At 32.6% G+C, this 23,370-nt stretch overlaps 1 protein-coding gene across 1 annotated transcript in view; it reads left to right on the top strand.

The window, feature by feature from the left end:
* Window positions 1-10,232, top strand: part of LOC123702007 (neuropilin and tolloid-like protein 1) — a 52,286-nt gene extending 42,054 nt beyond the window's left edge. The window contains exons 13-14 of the mRNA XM_045649643.1: window positions 6,985-7,131; window positions 9,081-10,232. Coding sequence (XP_045505599.1) covers window positions 6,985-7,131; window positions 9,081-9,169 — 236 coding nt within the window. The 3' untranslated portion in view covers window positions 9,170-10,232. The remainder of the gene's footprint in view (window positions 1-6,984; window positions 7,132-9,080) is intronic.
* Window positions 10,233-23,370: the final 13,138 nt, after the last annotated feature.

The raw sequence follows: 23,370 nt of genomic DNA, 5'->3' as shown, positions 1-23,370 counted from the left end.
TTTTAATTTGGAGTTAGAGAATTAGTAATCCGATTTATTGGCTACAAAACTTTCTTCCTTCTAAATCTATTGCTAATTCTGTTATTCTTAAATACCATTAATGGTAATTTTATAACTCATATAATATAAGTAAATTTTCAAATATACATAAAAATGTTTAAAAAACACCCTTTAATGGAGACAAACTCATGAAATTATTATCGATCCTGTCGATACTCGACAAATGTAGTGTAGGGCGCCCTGTAGCAAGGTGGAGTGCCTTAGGAGAGGCCTATGTCCAACAGTGGATGGAAAAAGGCTGAAGAGAGAGAGAGAGAGATCCTTGATAGGTGTAAAAAGTTTAGTTATCTGTCCCCATTTGTGAAGAGAGAGAGAGAGATCCTTGATAGGTGTAAAAAGTTTAGTTATCTGTCCCCATTTGTGAAGAGAGAGAGAGAGAGATCCTTGATAGGTGTAAAAAGTTTAATTATCCGTCCCCATTTGATATTTAAGTTCATCTTGAATTTGATATTAAAGAAAAAAAATATATAAAATCTGTCCGTTTAAAGTGGGTCAAAATCGAGTCTTAATATTATGTCTGTTACATACAAACATACATGCACTAGTATGCGCGTGTTTAAAACTATACAAATGTATAGAACATTCAAAGTATTAAGAAATAATATAGTTTACCGCCAGCTTCTCTCGTGTAGTTCACATAATCGTATTACAATAATACCCTCAAGGGAACGAGAATGGAGAAAGTTTTCTTTTTAACCCCCTTCAAGTTAAGTTTACGTGACGAAAGCTATTTGCTTCTCGAAGATTTCCTTTATATAAAGTTGAAAATTCATCAAAATATCATTCTATGTGCAAAATATAAAAAAAAAAAAATAAAATTAACAATAAAATCAATCTTAATAAACTATAGTATTTATTACTAATTCACAAAAACTCAGATGAAAAATAATAAGCTGAAAAGTTTATTTGTTTGTTTGAACGCGCTAATCTCGGGAACTACGGGTCGATTCGAAAAATTATTTCATTGTTAGAAAGCCTATTTATCCAGAAAGGCTATAAGCTATATATTATCATAACAACGGATCAATGGGGATGCAGATAAAACTGCCGGGCTCAGCTAGTCTATCTTACATGATGCATAACGCATTGCAAGAATCTTGAACCTGTTTTTCTTCCACTTTAGCGTCTACAGAAACGTTATTTTCAATAAGATTACTAAAAACTGGATAACCAAATAAAACTCGATAAATTCCGCCCCAAACCAGTTCTATCCAGTTCCGAATACTTCTAGAACCAACGTACTTGAAAATAAACACGTAACTGCTCATTTAGTTGCCCACTGCAGAAGTATGAAACTTTTGCCACACACAAGTTGTGACAGTGGAATAGAGAGCTCTTGATAGTGTTTGAACGTTCTGCTTTTTGTTCGTAGAATGGGACCAGGGTTGTTTTACTGTATGATTTGACGTGTAAACTCCTTTGTGATAAACATTTGAAATTAGTTTTGGTTTTTAATCGTTCACATTCTATTATTTTATAGAAATGTTAATTGTCCATTCCGCAGTATATACAAATAAAAGTCAGTGAGCTATATTAGTAGTGTGTTAGTTTTTATGTCTACTATTATATTTTGTCCATAGTGTAATAAAAATCAACTTTAGACCCATTTATACTAATATTATAAACCAACAAACAATCTCAGAACTACTGGTCCGATTTGAAAAATTATTTCGGTGTTAGATAGCCCATTTATCGAGGAAGGTTATTGGCTATATATCATCACGCTAAAATAAATAGGAACGGAGAACAGCTGGTACAAAATAAACAGAAAAGTAAAGACTGTCAAAATATCACAGCAATTTTTAAAAGTTAAAAGATCAGAATTGCGAATCGACTTAACAACAAATTACGAATGATAATTTGTTAGCTTTTTGAAAGGAAAAATCCTGATAATACTTCCATTTTTCATGAATAAATTGTCTAAAACCGATAAACTTTGAAATCATATCCAAGTTTGAAGTGTTTTTAAATTCCTTCTTCGGGGAAACAAAGTTTTTTATGTTAGCCCGATATTATAGGAGTTAGGGGTTATTAACTTTTGCTAACTTTGAACGTACATTGTTGGTAATGAATACTTACCTACATTTTGTTTTACTATGCAAGTTTTATTCTTGGCCAGCGTGGTGGATTATGGCCTGTACCCTCATAGGAGGCCCGTCTCCCAGCAGTGGGAACGTATATGGGTTGATGATGATGATGATGATGATGATGATGATGATGATGCAAGTTTTTCCTATTTTTGCAGTTGAAGTCACTATTGGGCGATAAAATAGCAATATCATTATGATCTGATAATATTATTCTTTGTAAAAGTGTTTACTATAATAAAAGTTCGAAAGAGAAGCTTTGTCAAATAAACACCTATTTTTCTTTTATTTGAATTGAGTGCAATTTTTCATTTTTCTCACTGTTGTTTTATCTGTTTTTATATAATATTTTTATGTAACATTCTTTCACTATAATGTTTGCATTTTTAGCCTTTATTTTATAGTATATTTTTTTTTTTTTTCACCTAATATAATGAACCTAACTACTTAGGGTATCATTATTGAAAATTACGATCTAGCCTTATACTATAGGCTAATGAGTAATATAAATCTAACTTAATTTGCTAGGTAAAGTATGTCTAAGAACGTGTCCATTAACACTTTTCTTAATGTCTCTATTAAGGCGAAGACACTTCGTTCATGTGTTCTTTATGAATAGCACTCACTATATTACACTAACACTTCACTAAACTAACTCAAAAGGTTTTGTCCTTTTCAGTCTTCTCACTATGTCCGTGTTGTCAAGGAGCTGGATAGCCTCGACGTTCACATGGTGATGAAGTCTGCGTTCGTGAGCCTCAGCGTTCTTTTTAATTATGTCTGTGACGAGATCTACTTTCAGGTCCCGATGTAGGTCGTCATTTCTAATGTACGACCTACATCGGTAGTTAGTTATATAGTATAATGATAATCATTGTTTTTACATCCATAATGGGATAATACAGTTTTTACATTTGTAATGTTTTAGACCTAAATTAGTCATTATTATCGCGTCCAAAATCATAATCTTATTGTTTAATTACAAATAATTTTCCGTTTGTAACGTTATAATTCCTAACATTCCATATATTTTCAAAACAAACCAAGCCAAGAAACATTTATCAGTCCCTCTCCAAAACGTATCATCGATGACAACATAAAGAGTGATAAGCCAAACCCTCAGCCCTCAGGGCTCAGGGCAATCGGCAAGATAATGCCACAGATAATATAATACTAGATAAACCTCTTTTATTGTTTCTCATAACATCGTAGGTTCACTGGCTGGGAACAAATAGATGATATCGGTTTTACGATTCAAATGACGTTGCAGCTTGTCGGTTTTACGATTCGAATGACGTTGTCGAGGTTTTGGGTTTCTATGGGTTCGGTTTTTGGTTTGATTTGGATTTGTGACGTTGATTAATTTGACTGTATTTGAGCTTTGAATTAGTCTATGGTGTCTGTAGAATATGTTGAATTTTCTTAAAAATTTTAGTATAACGTCGAAACGACATGCGTTTAATAACCGCATACGTACATACGTATGCGGTTAACTAATGTGTACAGTAAATTTGTAAAATTAAATATCCTCTCTTCATCACGAATCCTCAAAACAAACTCGAACTCTTATTTTATGTTCAACTAGACTTCAAAATTCGTCAAAATAGACACAGAAGATTAATTTACCACCGGTTCGAAAAGTAGTTTCAACATAAGTTCTTTCCCTTGCAAAATAATCTTCCAAAGTTCACTATTCTTACTTAGTACTTTTGGCCGAGGCTATCAAGTTAACGAATAATATATAAGTATAGTTAAATGTTCCATTTCAAGAATGTACAAGTATTTCGCAACAAGAACGTAGCAAATGGCAAAAATAAATCCCCTACATTTCGAAATACACACCGTTCCATTGCTACCCGTGCATGTTTTAAATCCATTACTCGCCACATTAAAGGCTTGTTAAGTGCGCACTCAACTTTACAAACATAAGCAACAATGTACTAGGTATGTTGGTTTAAAATCGCGAGTGACGTAATCATAGGTGAACCGCGGATCTCTGGTTTAAAATCACGTTAAAATGCTTTTAGCAGAACAGGATTCGCAGTCGAATAGATAGAAATTAGAAATGAAATCGGACGTATTTTATTTTATATAATATGTTGGCTGGAGAATTCCTTCGAGCTATTTTTCAATGGAAAATGTAATAAAATTATATTTTTCTGGCAAGTTCAAATAATTCGAAAATATTTTTAATGCTTATTTACTTGAAACACTTAATCAAGTAATATCAAGTAATGTTTAAGTAAATAGGTACGCCTATTAATTGAAAAAGTCTTAATTCGATTTGTGAATACAATTCAAATAAATATTTTCTTCTTATTATAAACTAGCTTACCGCCCGCGGCTTCGCCCGCTTTGACTTAAACCTAATAAATTATATACTAAAACCTTCCTCTTGAATCACTCTATCTATTAAAAAAACCGCATTAAAATCCGTTGCGTAGTTTGAAAGATTTAAGAATACAAAGGGACATAGGGACAGAGAAAGTGAATTTGTTTTATACTATGTAGTGATGTCTATATCTACGTTCCTGTGCACTATACTTACATGAATTTCAGATAGGTATACATATTTTTATTCTGAACGAAATATCGCATTTAAATTTTAAATTAATTGCCTACATAATTTATGCATTAACTCATATATAAATTATTAATTGATTAATGCCAAATGTCCAATTTAAAAGTTTATACATTTAAACCTTTTACATCTCAATGCATCAGCCAATTCTACATATATATTATATACCTAAAGACAAACGGACGGTCACACAAATGTTCCCTTGCATTAATGAGTACAATATCACGACACTGACATAGTTACCTAGATTTAGACATAGAATTAGGACACCTAAGAATAACATAGCCCAGCTGTTTCAGTGCCGAATAGTTTAATAATTTATTTTATTTGAAATTTAATGGTATATTAGAAAGATACTTGTTCGATTTATGAGTTACCTACTAGCTTTCCCCCCGCGGCTTCACCCTTTTCCGGTCTTAAACTATCTTTGTACCAAATTGCGTCAAAATCGGTTCAATAGTTGAAGCGTGAAAAATGGACCGACAGACAGACAGAGCTACTTTTGCATTTATAATATTAGTTAGGATTCTATTAATTGGCTACGTTATGACGTCGTTGTTAGTTACCATCTATTTATCATGAAAAACTAATGAAAATTTGAAAAAATGTCTCAATCTTAGATTACAAAATAGTTTCAATATACCTAATATTTTTTTATTATATACTGATACGTATGTTAGGTTTATGGTGATTTACTAAGAATGTTAGTTTTAGGAAAATCCGATCACCGATGGATGAAATGCTAGAGATCTATTTTTGACGGCTCTCACCTGTGTTCCACTGCTCGTGTCGCGATGAAAAATACATTCGACAAATCTGCATTTTGATACGAAAACAATATGTCGTGTAGATAGGAGTTAAGTTTCTAATGCTACGAAATACCTATAACATCTATACCTAATTAATATTATGAAGCAGACGAGTTTGTTTGTTTGGTTGAATGCGCTTATCTCAGGAACATCGAAAAAATAAAAAGCGGTGCATATAATTTATACGCCTCCTTGGTACAGTGACGCGTGAGCGTAAAGGCGAGGGGTCCTGGGTTTGATTCCCAGTTGTGACTAAGAAAAAATTATACCGGTCTGGCAAGATACAATACAGAAGACTGATCACCTACTTGTCCATAAAGATATCTTTATATTATCGATCAGTGAAACAGATGTATAATGCATCTGCCCCTTACCCCACTAAGGGACACGGTACTTCACATAATATAATTTAATACTCAAAAAACATTTCATCAATAATTAAATAAAATTATCTGTAAAAAAACGCCTTACACTGTTTCAATAATTATTATACTCAAAAGCTTTTTTTTCCCAGAAATCTCACAGTATCGAAACACGTGATCAAATTATGTAAAATAACGAGAATCAATAATATTATTCCAATCCATTACACTCTACAAAGTCGTGCAAATCGAATTACATAATTCATTAAACAAGAACAAACGATCTGAAAATTTTGTTAATTTTCTTATTTTACGATGTACTAGCTTGCCACCGCGGATTTGCTCGCGGAGAACGTATTCGTCCCTTATTTTTTTGAAGTTATTTACAGGGTGTCCCACTTTTGGTATACTAAGCTCAAAAGAGGTTATAGTTTTGCATACGCTGAGTACGTAAAAAGTACTTATAAAATTCCAGACGCATTTTTTTCAAATAGATGAATTCTTAAAACTCTATATGTTGTACACCCATAACAAGCAACCCGCCCAACTTTGCCACTAACACGTGAGCTATCGTTTAAGATTATGTTTTCATAGCCAAATGCTCACATTAGAGAAGCGGTATATGCCGGCTGCGCGAAGCTAGAGAAGAAAAAATAGATTTTCAGGAGAAATTTAGCAAAAAATTGTTGACGTAATTTTGTTGTTTAAGTATTTTTTACGTGATTATAATGCAAAACAAGTCCCTTCGCGCTTAGTATACCAATAGTGGGACACCCTGTATAACAACGTAAGAAATTTCATGCCTATTTCTGTAAAGCCTCAGCCAGCTCTAAATTAAAATCAAAATTGGGTTCAGTGATTTAGGTGTATGAACGAACACATGATACACACTCATTGATAGTACATGTTACACACATTTAAACCATATTACAACGTAGTTAGAATTAATCTAATAAAATAGATATTTTAAAAGGCATTTCAAGATTAACACATATATTAAATATATATTTAATGCATTCTCGTCGACAAAATTGAACTATTTTCTTTTCACTTTACCTTTAAAAATATCGAACATTTTCTTACAGGCTCTGGTACAACAAACAGCAGAGGATTTTCTACATTCGGCTACTCCGGGGCTACCATTGCTAGGCCTTCGCCCCCCGCTCCAACTAGCACCTCTCAAATAACCATAGAACTGCTTCGGCAAGTAACGCCGCAAGATACGAAACCAAGTTAGTATGGATTTATACACAACAAACACACACACATATCTATACTAATATTACAAAGCTGAAGAGTTTGTTTGTTTGAACGCGCTAATCTCAGGAACTACTTACTGCTCCGATTTGAAAAATTCTTTCGGTGTTAGATAACCCATTTATCGAGGAAGGCTATATATCATCACGCTACGACCAACAGAAGCAGAGCCCGCGGGTGAAACCGCGGAGCGCAGTTAGTCTATAAATAAAGCTATTGCATGCTATGCCTTCAAGCCACACCTCCGCCCGTCGGAGGGGGAAGCGTGAGGTTTTTTCGTTACGGAATTTCTCGATTCTTTCCCCGCGCTCAAGGCCCGCGATAGAAGCTATACAATAGCTTAAAAAGAAATAAATAAGAAAATGTGGCAAGCGAATAAGTTAACATCTCATCAGATTAGCCGAAACGAAGCATACGCCATTCATTCTGAACGCTTCCATAAGCCCATTACCTCGTAATCCTATTGAGATAGTTTTAATCCGGTCGTAATAGCTTGCATGAACGGTAGGGTTGTCAACGATTATTTATTTATATTGAGTAAAATTTGTGTGCAAAAAAATATACTAAATAATATAAATTTGAATGATACAGTTTGCTAGATTTAGTGACATATAGAAATAAAATCGAATAAGTGATTTTTTTTTTTGTGAAATAAACTCAGTAAATTCCGAATATTTATCACTTTTTGCGGTAGGTATTGCTGGGCATGAGACAGTCGTGAGATAATAATTGCTGTCTTATATACATTTTTAGATTTGACTTCTTATTCTTCAAATTAAAAATTACTTTTGATTTAAAATATAAAAAAATAATTGATCTTATAAACAAAATGTTTCTATAAACAAAAGAGGAATGGGTCCGTTCTGTAGCGTTTAGCTACTATTATGTATTCTGTGGTAGTACTGAAAAATATTAAGTTTATGTTTAACAAAACATCATCATCATAGATGCAATATTTCAACTTCTTAAACAGACAAATTTATAGTCTTATATTTTCGTTCAAACGTAATTCGGAACAATTATAAATTATTAAAATATTCACCCAAAAAAGTTGGCAACCCTGTTATCGTATAGGCTTTTAACGACATGGATTTCTTTCATGTGAGAACATTTTGTATAAAAATGATGACTATATCGAAAGTTTGTAAAAGATCTCACTGTTAGAAATTGGTAAGGGGCTGGGAATCGATATTTTTGAATGATAAACACACAGATTACACATTCATAGTTATTTATTAAAAAAAGTAATCTTAGATTTTGTGTACCTAATTTTACAGGAATAAAAATATCTACGTTAGTTTAATTTTAATAGTGCCAGTTTTTCAAAAACTTTAATTTAATTTAGTTATTGTCTATTTATTTCTACAATATTCATTTTAATTACCGTTTTAATGGTTCTAGATTGAAAAATCGGCACTAATTTATATATTATTCGTGTTTTTTCATCTCTGAAAACTTATATGGGAGGATTTTGTTTGCATCTTTGTAACGCAAACACTGCTGACAGCTGAACGGATTTTAAAACGTTACGTTGAGATTATGGTCTATAATAACATCTATATATTATGTATTATGTGATATTAACATACTTTGCTCTGCTACGCGAGCGTAGCTGCGGGCTGGCTAGAAAAACAATGCAATATTTTTTTTTTGCAACTGCAAAATATGTGTACTTATATTATATGTAACAGTAACTATGTACTACATAAAGGGGCGATTTTTCAATCATTGGTTAAAATCTTTTCGTCAAATAACATAATATTATAAAATCTTCTATTGCTCGTCTATTGAAGTTGTACATGTTACATTTTTATATTATTGTGTAAGTAATACTTTATTGGATATAAATAAATTTTTGAAAAATCGCCCCTTAATATTGTACCTATTTTTATTGGTAATTTAACATTAAAATTTTGCCACACAGCCAAGAAAATCCCGGACCGTCGTCCCATGAGTACTGAGACAACACGATCCGCGCCCGACGTTATCATAGTGTCCAAACCGCTTCGCTGAGGATGACCGTCGGGGCCTCCCGCTGGGGCCCCGACTTACCCCCATTTGTCCCCCTTGCCCCCATGGCCTCAATGGCCCCCAGAGCCCCGGACCTGCCCCGAGGGCCATACTTGCCTAGACCCCCCCATCGATACCTCCAACGGCTACTACAGCCAATACTTCCGCGAACCAAAAGTCATATACGACTATTGCCTCAAAAGTGACTGTGAGAAATCGAAAACACTGCCGCGTAATTATTCGAGCGTAGAGTTTAAGAGGAGTAGGAGTGTGTGTTTCTATGGTGTTGATGATACGCCTAGGAAAAAGACTTTCGTGGTCAGGGCTGACGTCGAGCCGCATAGATAACAATAGGTTTAGGGTTGCCACGAGTTTGTTTTGCGGATTATATACGTATTTTTTAAGATTTAATATTTATTGTTTACTTTTTTTTATACCTAACTGAATTGTTAATGAATCAAATTTTTTTATTGTAATAATTTTCATATTTACTAATTATTTTGAATGGACAGAAAAGTTAAATATTGTAATATTGTATAAGTTTAAACTTTTATCTCAGTTTCTACTTATATGGAATGTACATATATATAATATATTATAGAAATTAATGTTCTTATTTATGTATTTATGTTGACTTTTTTGGACGTATATTTTAACTTATATAATAAAAATATTGTATTGTATTATTAATATCAATGTTATAATTATTGTTATTTATGTTGTTAGAATTGATATTTTATAATCGATAAATAATCCAATAGTCAGGTGGTCAGGAGGCTTTAATTTGTCGTGTTTTCTATTTGTGATTTTTAATATATTCTTTGCAATTTACTGCTGTTATCAAAATTATTCAGGATTATCATTGTATGTACATTTTAGTATACCAACTTATTAAAATAATTTCACGAAGATTATAAATTAAAATTCGTCTGCCTCTTTCATTTTAAAGTCAATATCTAAGAAAATTTGTAAGATTTATTAAAAAAGTTTGTAATTAAGGGCTAAGAAGATTTTAATTATTGTATTCTTTGTCACTTCTGAAAATATTTGTTAAAAATGAATTGTTCAAAACCATTGTGATATTAATTGTATTTTCAATTATTGTAACAATTCAAATGTATGTTTTCATATTTATTATTGTTATTATGTTGAGAGGAGGGTAGTTTGCGCCTCGAAAGTTAACAGCTGTTTTTAAAAGTTCTGTGAATAATTAATTGTATTTAAAGTATATAAGTTACATATCACTGTGTAATTGGTGAATTTAGTGGGACATATTTATGTGAAGCAGGTTTGCAAGTAAAAATTGTTTCTTAACATTACTATCTACGTATTTTTCTACCATGAATTGCGCTGCGTGTAAGAAACTCCTACGGCATGATGAAAAACTGGACTGTACTACCTGTGCGGGGTCTTATCACTACAAGTGTATCAATATTTCCGTCGAATACTTCAAGAAAAATCTTAAAGAATTAAAACGATCGTGGCTTTGTCCTCTCTGTAAGAACGTAACATCTCGACGTAAAGGTGACGAAACACCCGCTAAAACCCAATTTGATAACACTTCTCATGAAACCAGCTCATCATCAAATAGTTCCCCTATTATCCCACCTTCTCCAGTTACCTACGATCAGTTGAAATCCCTACTTGAAAGTAATATAAGTGCCGCCCTCACTGAGATAAAAAAAGAATTCTCGAACACTATTAATGTCTTGCGTGATCAACTGGCTGATTATCAAAACGAGCTGCATACTCACAAGGAGAAAATCCTGGCACTGGAAAACGATAACGTTTCACTGAGGGCCGAATTAAGCACCATACGCGATCAACTTTCTTCCCGTGACACAACTAATCTTAGTGATACCGTTAATGCATTACAATCCGAGTTAAACGAACGTTATCAGCTTGATTTACTCAATGATATAGAAATATCTGGCATTCCCGAAACTAACAACGAGTCCCTGACGCACCTTGTTATCACCACTGCACTAAAACTCGGCATCGAAATCGAGGAACGCGACATCGTATGTGCTTATCGCATAGGGGCTAAACATCGTACTAATGATTCAACGATTTCTACGAATGACTTGCACCCTGATTCCCGCTCCCCTCGTCCCCGGCTTATCGCTGTAAAACTCACGCGCCGATCAATAAAGAATGATTTTATAAAGCATGCTCGCATTAAACGCAACTTAACAACAGCTGATCTTGGACTCCCACCTCACCATCAAAAATCAATTTATATTAATGAAAGATTAACTAAATCTAATCGCCTACTTTTCGGTAAACTACGTGAAACGTGTAAGGCACAAAATTGGAGATTTGCCTGGACGAAGGAGGGACGTATATATGCAAGGCAAAGTGAAACCACAAAAATTTGTTTATTTCGTAATGAACACGACATTACCCGTGTATTCAGAAACAAAAATGTGCCGTACAATGTTGATAACAAAAATTAGATATTATATTGTATTATTTTATAAACTTGAGTTCTATATATTTGTATATTTTGTATGTATTTGTCGTGGATTGCGCCGTGTATTTGTATATTATATTACTATGTTATTGAACTATTCATTTTTTATCATAAATTCAATTTCAATACTAAAAACTCTGTACTTTATATTTTGGTCAAACCCTTTCTTTGTACTCAACTTTTTTCAAACTAATGTGTTACGTTTAAACTTTATGAACTTATATTATAGTATTGTGAAAATAGTTTTAATTCTTAATTTAATATTACTTTTTGTCATTATTTTAATTAAACAAAAGGTAGATAACTGTGATTGCGTTGTGGTTGTGCGAAGCTTAGTATCATGGTCATTTATGGCAATATATGTTAAATCTATTATTCGGTTAATTTACTTCCTACTCCACAATACAGCTGATAATTCTCCAGGTACCATTTTAGACAATGAACATATAAAAATATATAAAATCATATCAAATTATGAACTTTTAAGTATTTTGGGAATAGCCATGCTATTGAATAAATTTTATCCCATATTGTATATCTTACACAATCATATAATATCACTTTATTATTTATATATTACAACATACCTACCATATGAGATTATAATATATGCTGGCATTATCTTTAATATTATTTTTGTTATTGCAGTTGAATCTAGAAGTAAGTATTTTAATAAAACATTATTTATTAGCCTAAATTTTTATTATAGTGCACCATACATTTATTCTTATCAATTAAATAATCGCACCCGGGATACGTATAATTTTAAAATTATTGCATTAAGTATTTACTATTTATTATTTTTAATATTATGGCCAAGCGTACTAGTTTAATTATTGGATTTTTTAATGCGGGTTCTCTGGGTACACGACAGGATGAGTTCCGTGTTGCATTCGATCGCTCACAACCTGACATCTTTGCGATCAATGAGACCTGGCTTCGGGATGGGCAGGAAGCACATGCCCCTTCATTGCCCGGCTTTAATTTCCGTCACCGACCCCGCCCACCCGAAGTACGCAGTAGGGGTGGAGGTGTGGGGTTCTACGTAAGGCGTGGTATGACAGCGCGAGTCTGTACCATTTCTTCTTCTCCTGCATCTGTCGAACAGATGTGGCTGAGGATGAAGATAAACTCTCGTCGCGTCCTTGTCGGCACAGCATACCGACCGCCGTGGCTTAACGTCGATGTCTTTTTAGACACTTTAACAGACACTATTTCTGCATTCAGTGACTACGACTATCTGGTGCTCACCGGTGATTTTAATATAAATCTCATTAACAAACGAGACCCAAATACCGCCCGCTTGAATGCATTCTTACAATCTCTGCAATTAGTAAATCATGTCAATGAGCCTACACACTTTACTGATCATAGTCAGTCACTCATTGATGTTATTTGTACGAATGCTCCTGTAGCTAAAATAAAAGTTGAACATATCCCAGACCTTGGTGCTCACGCAATTATCACAACAGAATTTAAATTAAGAAAAAACACCTTGTCCCCCAAACACATAATATTTAGACCATTAAAAGACATAGATCTTAATAAATTGAATAAAGCTGTTTCTGTTCTACCCTGGGACACAATTGCGTGTTTTTCCGATGTGAATCAGATGGTAGATGCATTCAATCACTTGATTATAAACTTATTTGACTCATTTGCCCCTATTAAGAAGTCTTTAATAAAGAAAGTGTCGTATCCATGGATAACCAGTAACGTAAGGTACATGATGAAGCTGAGAGATGAGCAACATTATCAATTTCGAAAAACTAACCTTGACGCTCATCTTCAGGACTATAAACATTTGAAAAGTTTAGTGAACACTAGCTTGTTCTATGAAAAGAAAGCCTTCTTTGATCACAACATAAACCAACATAAAAATAACGCAAAACTTCTGTGGAAAAATTTGAAAAGAAATATTATCCCTGATTTTAAACGCACTGGTGAGATCCCGCAACATTTGTGTGACGCCGACGCAATTAATAAACATTTCCTTGATGTTCCCGGTCAAAGTACTGCTGACCCTGTCGACCTCGCCTATTTTGACAAAAATCGTTATTGTGACAGTACTTTTACATTCGAGCCCGTTAGTGAAAGCTATGTCGGAAAACTTATTCTTGACATCAAAAGCAATGCAGAAGGAGTCGATGGAATCACCAGGGACATGTTTCTTTTAACACTTCCACATTCTCTTCACGCTTTTACTGCAATTATTAATAAATCTCTCTCTTCTTCACTTTTCCCATCGCAGTGGAAGACAGCCCTGGTGCGGCCCATACCAAAAAACAGCAATCCTACTGCCCTCAAAGACCTTAGGCCGATCAGTATTCTCCCCTACCTCTCCAAGATCTTAGAGCGAGTTGTCTACAACCAAGTCACTAAGTACTGTGAATTAAATAATATCTTGCCGGAGTACCAGTCAGGTTTTAGAAAACTTCGTAGCACCTGCACTGCTTTGATTGATGTTGTGGATAACTTGCTCTCTGCACGTGACAATGGCCAGCCATCACTTCTAACTCTGCTTGATTTTTCTAGGGCCTTTGACTGTATAAACATTTCTTTTCTTCTCTCAAAGCTTAATTTCTATGGTTTCAATCCTATTTCTTCATCTTGGTTTGATAGCTATCTTCGCCAACGTCACCAAAGAGTAATGCTGGTTAAAGGTGACGGAAACAGAGACCTTTCTTCGCTTGTGCCTGTCAACAGAGGAGTTCCCCAGGGCTCCATTCTCGGTCCTCTTCTATTTATAATATACACGGCAGATATCACCTCTTGTATACATAACTCCCAATATCATTTATATGCCGATGATTTGCAACTTTACATGCCTGTTGATAGAGATCGAATAGAAGAATGCACCGGGAAAATGAATGAGGATTTGGAACGCATATCTGACTGGTCTCATAAAAACTCATTGGTTCTTAATCCATCCAAGTCTAAATATCTTGTTGTTGGCTCTAAGAAGCAAGTCTCTGACTTGGTTAAAGCAGATCCCACTGTTTTTGTAAACTCCATTCCTATAGAGAGGGTTACAATTGCTCGTAACCTGGGCATCGATTTCGACGGCCAGTTAAGGTTCGAAGATTATGTCACTAATTTAGTTAGTAATTGCTTTTATAGACTCAAAGTTCTTTACAATATTCGGCCTTTTCTGAGTGTCGATCTACGAATAAGATTGTGCGAAAGCATCGTACTTTCTAAATTAAATTACGCTCTCCCTGTTTATGGACCTTGTCTAACGGCAAAAGTACAGCGTCTTATTCAGAGAGTCCAAAACTCCTGTGCCAGATTTTGCGTGACTATCCCACCCAGGTCTCATGTCACCCCTTTTCTTAATAGCATAAAGTTTTTAAAAATGAAAGGTCGGCAAGATTTACTATTGGCTTGCCTTTTATTTGATACGATCCATACAAAGCAGCCTGAATATCTGTACACAAAACTATTGTGGCGTAAGGATACTAAAAGGGGTGAAATAAGAAGTGGGACACAAGAGTTATCCATTCCCCAACATAAAACTACCGCCTTTCGTGGGTCATTTAAATATAATGCGACGAAATGTTGGAATAACATACCACCTCCAATAAAAAAACTCAAGTGCAAATCCAACTTTCGTCGCACTTACAAATCACTACTGCTCAATTTACAAGCATCTTAATTTTATTTCCTTTGACTATACGTATCCAAATTTATAAATTAACACATTATACATATATACCTACATATAAATACTGATTTTAATTGACCAAATATATCTATATAAATTTATACAAATATATCTATTCTACTGCTTATATAATATTATTATTATTACACATTTATTATTTGTTTAATTCATAATTAATTATTCTATTTTTATTATACCTATATATACATACTTGATTGGAGGCGCAAACTATTCATCTGGGTATCTGGCAGAATTATCAGCGTTGTGGAGCTTTCTCCCACAACATTATGCTGAGCCAGGGCCTAATTGCAGCCAGTGCGCAACACACATACCTAATACATTTGTGTACTTATAACTGTTAGTGTTTTAATTTGTAAATTCTTTATTATTTTGTGTTATTTTATGTTTGTTTTCCTTTTTTTTATATTTTGTATTATTATGTATGTTCTGTTTGGTTGCAATAAATCTTTTTATTATTATTATTATTATTATATTGTTTTTTGTAATTAAATTTGTAAAATCTGTTAGATAATTAAATTATTGTATTTATATTAATTATTGTAAAAGCATGAAATGTCAAAATATATTGAACTCGTGGTAAATTTATTGTTAAGTGTAGAAAGCTTTTAAATTTTTAATTAATTATACGAAGCTATAGATTTGTTTTCTTTTGTGTTTTAATAAAACTATGAATTTTTAATTGCATTTTTATTTTTTACCTCGATCGTTGCGTAAGTATGAATTAACTGGCCCTTAAATAAACCTTTAGGAACTATCTAAGTTCAAATTATGGATTCTTATTCTTATGAAATTGATTCATAAAATCCATACTAATATTATAAATGCGAAAGTAAGTCTGTCTGTCTGTCTGTTACTCAATCACGCCTAAACTATCTAATAGGCTACTTTTTATCCCGGGAAAATGACGTAATCCCGGAAATCTATGCGGGTTTTTCTTTGACTGCGCGGGCGAATCCGCGGGCGGAAACCTAGTATGCTTATAAAAGGAAAAGAATAAAGATTTTAAAAATATGTTGTCAATGTAGATTATTTTTAAAGTTAAGAAATCTACTGATGGGTATCATTGTATCATTTATTATTATGTACCTAAGTGATCAGCGTCTCCCATATAATATACCTACACAATGCCACGGGCAGCGACTCTTTTCTGAAAATTCTTATTTTAAATTTAAATTTTTACTAGGGATTCTAAGTAATCTTATATATAAAAATTAATCGCAAAATGTGTTGGTAAGCGCATAACTCGAGAACAGCTGAACTGATTTCGATAATTCTTTTTTTATTATATTTCTTGAAGTACGAGGATGGATCTTATGTAGAGAAAACGTAAACATGTACCACGGGCGAAGCCGGGGCGGACCGCTAGTCTTATATATAAAAATGAATCGCAAAATGTGTTGGTAAGCGCATAACTCGAGAACGGCTGAACCGATTTCGATAATTATTTTTTTATTATATTCCTTGAAGTACGAGGATGGATCTTATGTAGAGAAAACGTAAACATGTACCACGGGCGAAGCCGGGGCGGACCGCTAGTTAAATATAACAATAAAAGTATATTTTTAATTGTAAATTTAATTATGTTAAATAAGTTACTAAATAAACAGGAATCGAACCCATAGACTCAACTTTTAACTTAAAAAGAATGGTAACAATATTAGAATCTTGTTTACATAATAATAATATCATATCAATGACAACGCACCTCTTCTTCTTTAATTTACATGCAAAAAATGCTTCAAGTAGGTATACGTAAGGAGGGTTCCTGATGCTGTCATCTATAGGAGTAAGGATAAGAGATTATTGGAAGCGGGTTAGTATAGTACCTAATATTATTCAAGTTATAATGTGAGTGTCTGAACCATTCTCTATTAAGGAAACTATTACTAATTATTATTAAAATAGTCATATTGTTTTGAAGTGAAACTTCTTTAGGCGCGTGAGTAAAATTTCAAGGTTGCGCCTTAGCAATACCGAAACTTCATGGAGTACCTAAGGCTTTTTGGTATCTTTTAATATTGCCAAAGAAGTTTCACTTCTGACACGTGTGCTTGGCACACACGCTCTAACTCACGAATATGTTATTTATTTAGGTACCTAATGAATTTATTTAACATCACTTACTTTCTATACAAACAATCTTACATATATTTCACAAATCCACTTATTTTTAATAAGTATACTAAATCTACGCTTATAGAAATAAAAACTTGCTATTAAGTCAAATCTATTAGATTTCATCATAAATGAATAATATAACAAACTAGAGATCTATTCTAACACTGCAAGAAACCTTTTTACTTGCAAAAACCTCCCAAACAGAAGGCGAGATATCGCTTCCCTGATAACGAAGTGGGCTATAAAATTGCACTCAACGGTGCTGAGGTACCTAATAACCTTTATTACAACCAGATTTCCTCAAAGGGTCTCAAAGGGTGCGTAGTTAGTTCCAAACTTCAAAGGTTCGACGAATAAATCTATTTAAATATCTCAATTAGCATATTTCTTTGAATTTGTTACTTCAGATTTTAATCTAAGATCAATTTTATTAGAAACTCTTTCTAAATTGGAAAAATTGGTCTTGATGTAATTTATTTTTTCATGATGTATATAAAACGGTATGGTACGGTTTGGTGGTTTAACGGTACGGTGCCTTTTATAAAACGGTATATAATTTCCAAAAATAAAGTATTGTAAATCAGCTCGGCAATACTATTTTTTTTTGAGAAATAAATTTAAGAACAATGTTCACGTCGTCTTCGCCTCAATCGACCGTAAGTAGTCGTATAACATTAGAAAATATACATTTTGATAGGTACTACAAATTTTCTTAGCAAAGGCAAAAGATAACAAGTAAGTATTAATATAGCCAATACCGTTATACTATAGATACCGACTGAAGAAGAAATAGTGCTTCAAAAGAAAAATCCAAACAAAACATGCTTAAGTAAGCCAACTATGAGCCAACCGGTAACATTAGAACATCTTACCAACTTCCATGATATATTTAAATTTGTATTTATTTAATGTGTTAAGCACACATTAAATAAATACAAATAAAGAGAACGCTAATAAAAATATGAGCGTTTTAATTGAACTTGCAAGCTTGGCTTAATAACAAAATGAACGCACTGCTCTAAGCAAATGCTAATTATTTCATACCCACTGTGCAAACGTTACACTAACGAAGTAAACGATAGTCTAGTTTTAATTAAACTGCGTTTAACTAATACCGTTGTGTTTAGAATTCTATTGAGGTTATTCCTTGTTTTTTTTTTCATTTTATCATAGGAGTAAGGTGATTATGTTCTCATTGCCTGATGCTTCACCTTAACCTACTATGTGTAAAATAACGTGCAATAGCTTTTTAAATCACATTACAAATAGTTGATATAATATAAATAAGTATCTACCTAACAATTTTATTGATGAGAAAAAAGCCCTTTAGTTCAAACTTTTCCCCTTATCGTTGACTCATAAAACATATTTTATAAGAAGTAGTACGTAATTTATAAACTATGAACTATAAAAAGTAATATGTGCTACTTAGGTACTTCATTTTTGACAATATGCAATGACTACCAATTTAACTAGATAAATGAATCAAGGTTTAAAATACCAGGTAAGAACATTTAATTTTAATAAGAGTAGATGGATTAATAAGAATTACGATTGCGGTAAAACCATTTTTACGACAATTACCTACGTACTTTAGAAGCATACCTTCTATTCTTCATACATACAGGCTCTAATCATAACCTTACATTTCCTAGAACATCTATATTATTCCTAGTATAATTGTCCATAGTAAACTAAGAAAAACAGTATTTTACAATCATTAAGTTATTAAAATCTCATTCTACTTCGTTAAAACAACTCGTTAACACGGCTACTTAATTTGTAAGTGCTGAGATCTTAATGAGAAGATATGATGGTCTTATAATATTTCTTAATTTTACTTCCATAATAAACTATTTAAGAGGTGCATCTTTTCTTATTAATAGGAAAAAGTGAAGTCCCATGTCCCCTGGGCAGATGCATTATACATCTGTTTCACTGATCGATTTTCTTTAGGGACAAGTAGGTGATCAACCTTCTGCGTCCTACCAGACCGAGACATTTTTTTTTCTTCGTCTCCACCGGGAATCGAACCCAGGACCCCTCGGTGCTACGCTCACGTGTCAACCACTGTACCAAGGAGGCGGTCTTAATAGTAACGTAGGTATGCTTAAAGACCTTACATAGTTACTGTCTTAGAAACTAAGTTAGGCATTAAGCATAGTAGTAGTCTTTTTAAATCTTATTCTACTTAATATCGCTATGAGAAGTCAAAAAAACGAATCGGATCTGGATAAAATGTAGCATAGAAAAATAATCATAGTATAACAATAGTATAGAGTATAATAGTATTGCAATACATATAAGAAAAATTAAATTAGTAATTTATATAATAAAAAAGACCGGCTCCATTATTTAGATATTATTAATATAAAGATGTTTATTTTTCCCCACTTAAATTTACTTAGAGCATCATTCATCATCATTACTCACAGATATTATTGATATAATCTGTGAGTATATCTAAGTAACAGTAAGTCAACAGCAAAAAAAAAGAGTACCTATACATTACTAAGCCCAACCAGACTGACACTTTTCCACTGGGAATCGAACCCAATCGACTTTAACGTAGTTACGTGGTTACATTCGCTTGACGTGATCCAATTGGTACAAAATAATCAATGTGTGAAATGTTAAGCTATGTTTTGGTTGACTTGTTTCTTGAACTTTTTTGTAAGTATATGAAATATTTTGAAAGCTCATCCAACTATAAAAATAAATAAGTATATATTTTCTAACTGTCACTAGTTATTACTAATTTTCTACTAAGTAGTACCTATATAATTATTATAGTAGATATTGTAGGATGCTACACTATTAGCTAGATTTTTTTTATGTCGTTGAAAGAACCATTTTGAGATATGTATACGAGAAAATGAACCAATGTCTCTTTATGAAGGTTGTACATGTACAGTAGATTTTTTTTTTATATTGAACGTTTATTTTCTCAATATCTCCTTACTATAATAGTCTCAATAGAAAATCATATTAACGTTAAAGGAGCATATTTTCAGAAAACAATATGCCTTAAATCATAGCACTGCGTCGGTACGGTCAACATCATCATAATTTGGTTTAAATTACTAGGTTTAAAAGTATAATTTCATTGTATTAGTTTATTTGAACTTGGAATTTATTATAGCATTACTAACGAAGGTTTTAATAGAAAATATCATCATCATATCATTTACATAAATTTTGCAAAAAGTTCAGAATTGTTGTCCATTTAAAAATATAACTTTCTATAACCATATTTTATATGCATCGATTTAAACGAATTGTATAATAAACTAGGCAATAAATGAACCGGAAAAAAATACATGCACCGAAGTTTTTATTTGAATAGTCCTAATATTGAATAACATATAAGTTTAATATTGAAAGATTTTTTATCTATCGATGTTGACTCTACAAGCGTATTGTTTATACTGCATTGTTGTATTGTAAATTATAACGCGGCCATTTTGAAAAGCCCATTCGAGTTAGACAAAAGGATATTTTGGACATACGCTTTTATTACCAGTATTTAAATTTAAACGGTTATGTTCCTCATTACCATAGGGTGTTCTATCTCGCTCGTTGGTGTGGTGCAAGAGAGAGATGCAATACCTGATTAAAGATGTTATTTACAGATACAAAATATCGCTTTCAGTTTGAACGAAATTATGTTTGGTTTTTAAAGTTTATGATACACTGAGTTTAAACATAACAATTAATGTAGAATGTCAATTATAGTAGAAGCAAAAATGAATTTATTGAGATTTCTAGACACAGATGTGTAGATGATGCAACGTTGGAAGCGGTTAGTTTGTAGATGGGTGTCCAGGCATGAAAACTACTACCATTCTGTCTTCTTGGCTATAGTCACACGGAGAAGTGGAGTTCATATTATTAAGTCAACCTATTTAATTCAACTAGCTAGTTTTAATGGATAATTGAACTTTTTTAAAGCTTATCAGATACAGTAAAAAATATTTCATGTACTCTATCTTTGTTTTTGGCGTTATGTACCTTATTGATCTTTCTATCTTTCATTTGATAAAATGTGTATTAAATTTATCTTCCTTTTGTTCAGTCAATTAAAAAAAAGCCCAGTGTATCACAGCCTTAAAAGCTACATCCATTACTAGCACTGTCTACAAACTGTAGCTGATTTTTAAGCTTAGCAATATCAGACCGTTCATATTGAAATTCATGCGATCTTGCAGTAATATCTCGTAATATTTATCGATGTTATGATATTATTTTATGAGAATGATTTTTAATATCTGAATGTGTGCATACGTTTTCTATATTTGTATGTTGTTGTTTTCCTTGATTTAAAATGTTTATTATACGCGAGCGGTGGTATTTCTGTTGAAGAGCGTACGAAAAATATATTTTGATTAACTGAACATAATTACAATAATATGGTTAAAGTTTTATAAAATTAAATCCCTTGTTAACACAACAACAACACAAACAGCACTAAAAAAGGAGTAATTTGCTCTATCTATACTAGTATTATAAAGATGAATAGTTTGTTTGTTTGTTTGTTTGAACGCACTAATCTTAGGAACTACTGGTCCGATTTGAAAAATTATTTCGGTGTTAGATAGCCCATTTATCGAGAAAGGTTATAGGCTATATAATATTATCATCACTCTAAGACCAATAGGAGCGGAGCAATGCGGGTGAAACCGCGAGGCACAGCTAGTAAAGAATAATTATTGTAGATTTATCGGATAAATTTATAAGATAATAATAAAAATCACAAGACGATTCGAGCGATTTAACATACCTAATATAATATTTACATATTATTTATCTCCTTAAATAAGTTTATTTTTCAGTAACAATTCCTACATTAAACATTTCATTCAATCTAGATTCCTTTTAATATTGGAAAAGATACAACCATTGAATGCTAATTATTCTTTCTTCGTTTCTAAAAATACACTCGAATTTAAGGTTTTAGAAAAATTGCATGTTTGTAAACATACAGTGCAGCGAAAGCTCATGTTTATAAAAATAGTCTTTTTAGAATTTTCACACGTATTATATTTCTGTATTAAGTCTGGTCATTTATCCCTGTATCAATGTTATACAATGCCGTCATGAATCCTATTTTTATCGTATTAAAAAAATACTGTAGCATGATTTGTCTTTAGGTTCTTAGGTATTTTTTATCTGCACTTTTCTATCTTATAGGACGCGCTGTTGGATTTGATGACATCATATCCTTTATAGAAATTGGATTTAAACCCATTTAAAGTTTTGATTCTTTATAAGAAAAAGTAAATAATGAAGAGCAGCTTAGCAGACCTGGGAACATGATATTATTTCGTTAGCACTTAAAATAATGTCAATAGATATTTGTAGGTATTGTATAAACGTCAATCTACAGGTACCCATGAGCCTACAGATGAGGTATCTGTTCCTTGTAGATAGGTATATAGATAGTGGATACATAATTATAGATTCTGACGTATGTTATCTATAGAAAGAATCAGATATTCTAAACGCTGCATTAAGATTAAACGAACATAGCAAGAGCATTAATTCGTGATATTTAGGTAAGTGTAAACGAAAACTCGTATTCAGTGTTCTTCAGTATCAGAACATTGCATAGAATCTTTTCAAACGTGCTAAGAACAACGAAAGAATGCTCCACGCCTGTTTACACTAAAATAATTTGACACAGTGGGGTTAGAATGAGCATTCGATCGTTTGATGTAAATGCACCGTAAGATGTATACTACCAATCATGCTACCTATACATATATCTATCTACTATACATACTAAACATGACACTAATCCTCATTATGTTTTAATTATCCATTATCTTTTCGAGAACCCAAAGATAATTAATTTTCTTAATCTCATATAAGCTTTTTAATTTTGATTAGTCTATGCGGATTAAATTTGGGATGTTAAGGAAAATACCA

The sequence above is a fragment of the Colias croceus genome, chromosome 22 (assembly GCF_905220415.1).
Source record: "Colias croceus chromosome 22, ilColCroc2.1".
Lineage (NCBI taxonomy): Eukaryota > Metazoa > Arthropoda > Insecta > Lepidoptera > Pieridae > Colias > Colias croceus.
Note: the sequence above shows the minus strand (reverse complement) of the source record. Positions and strands in the feature narration are given on the sequence as shown.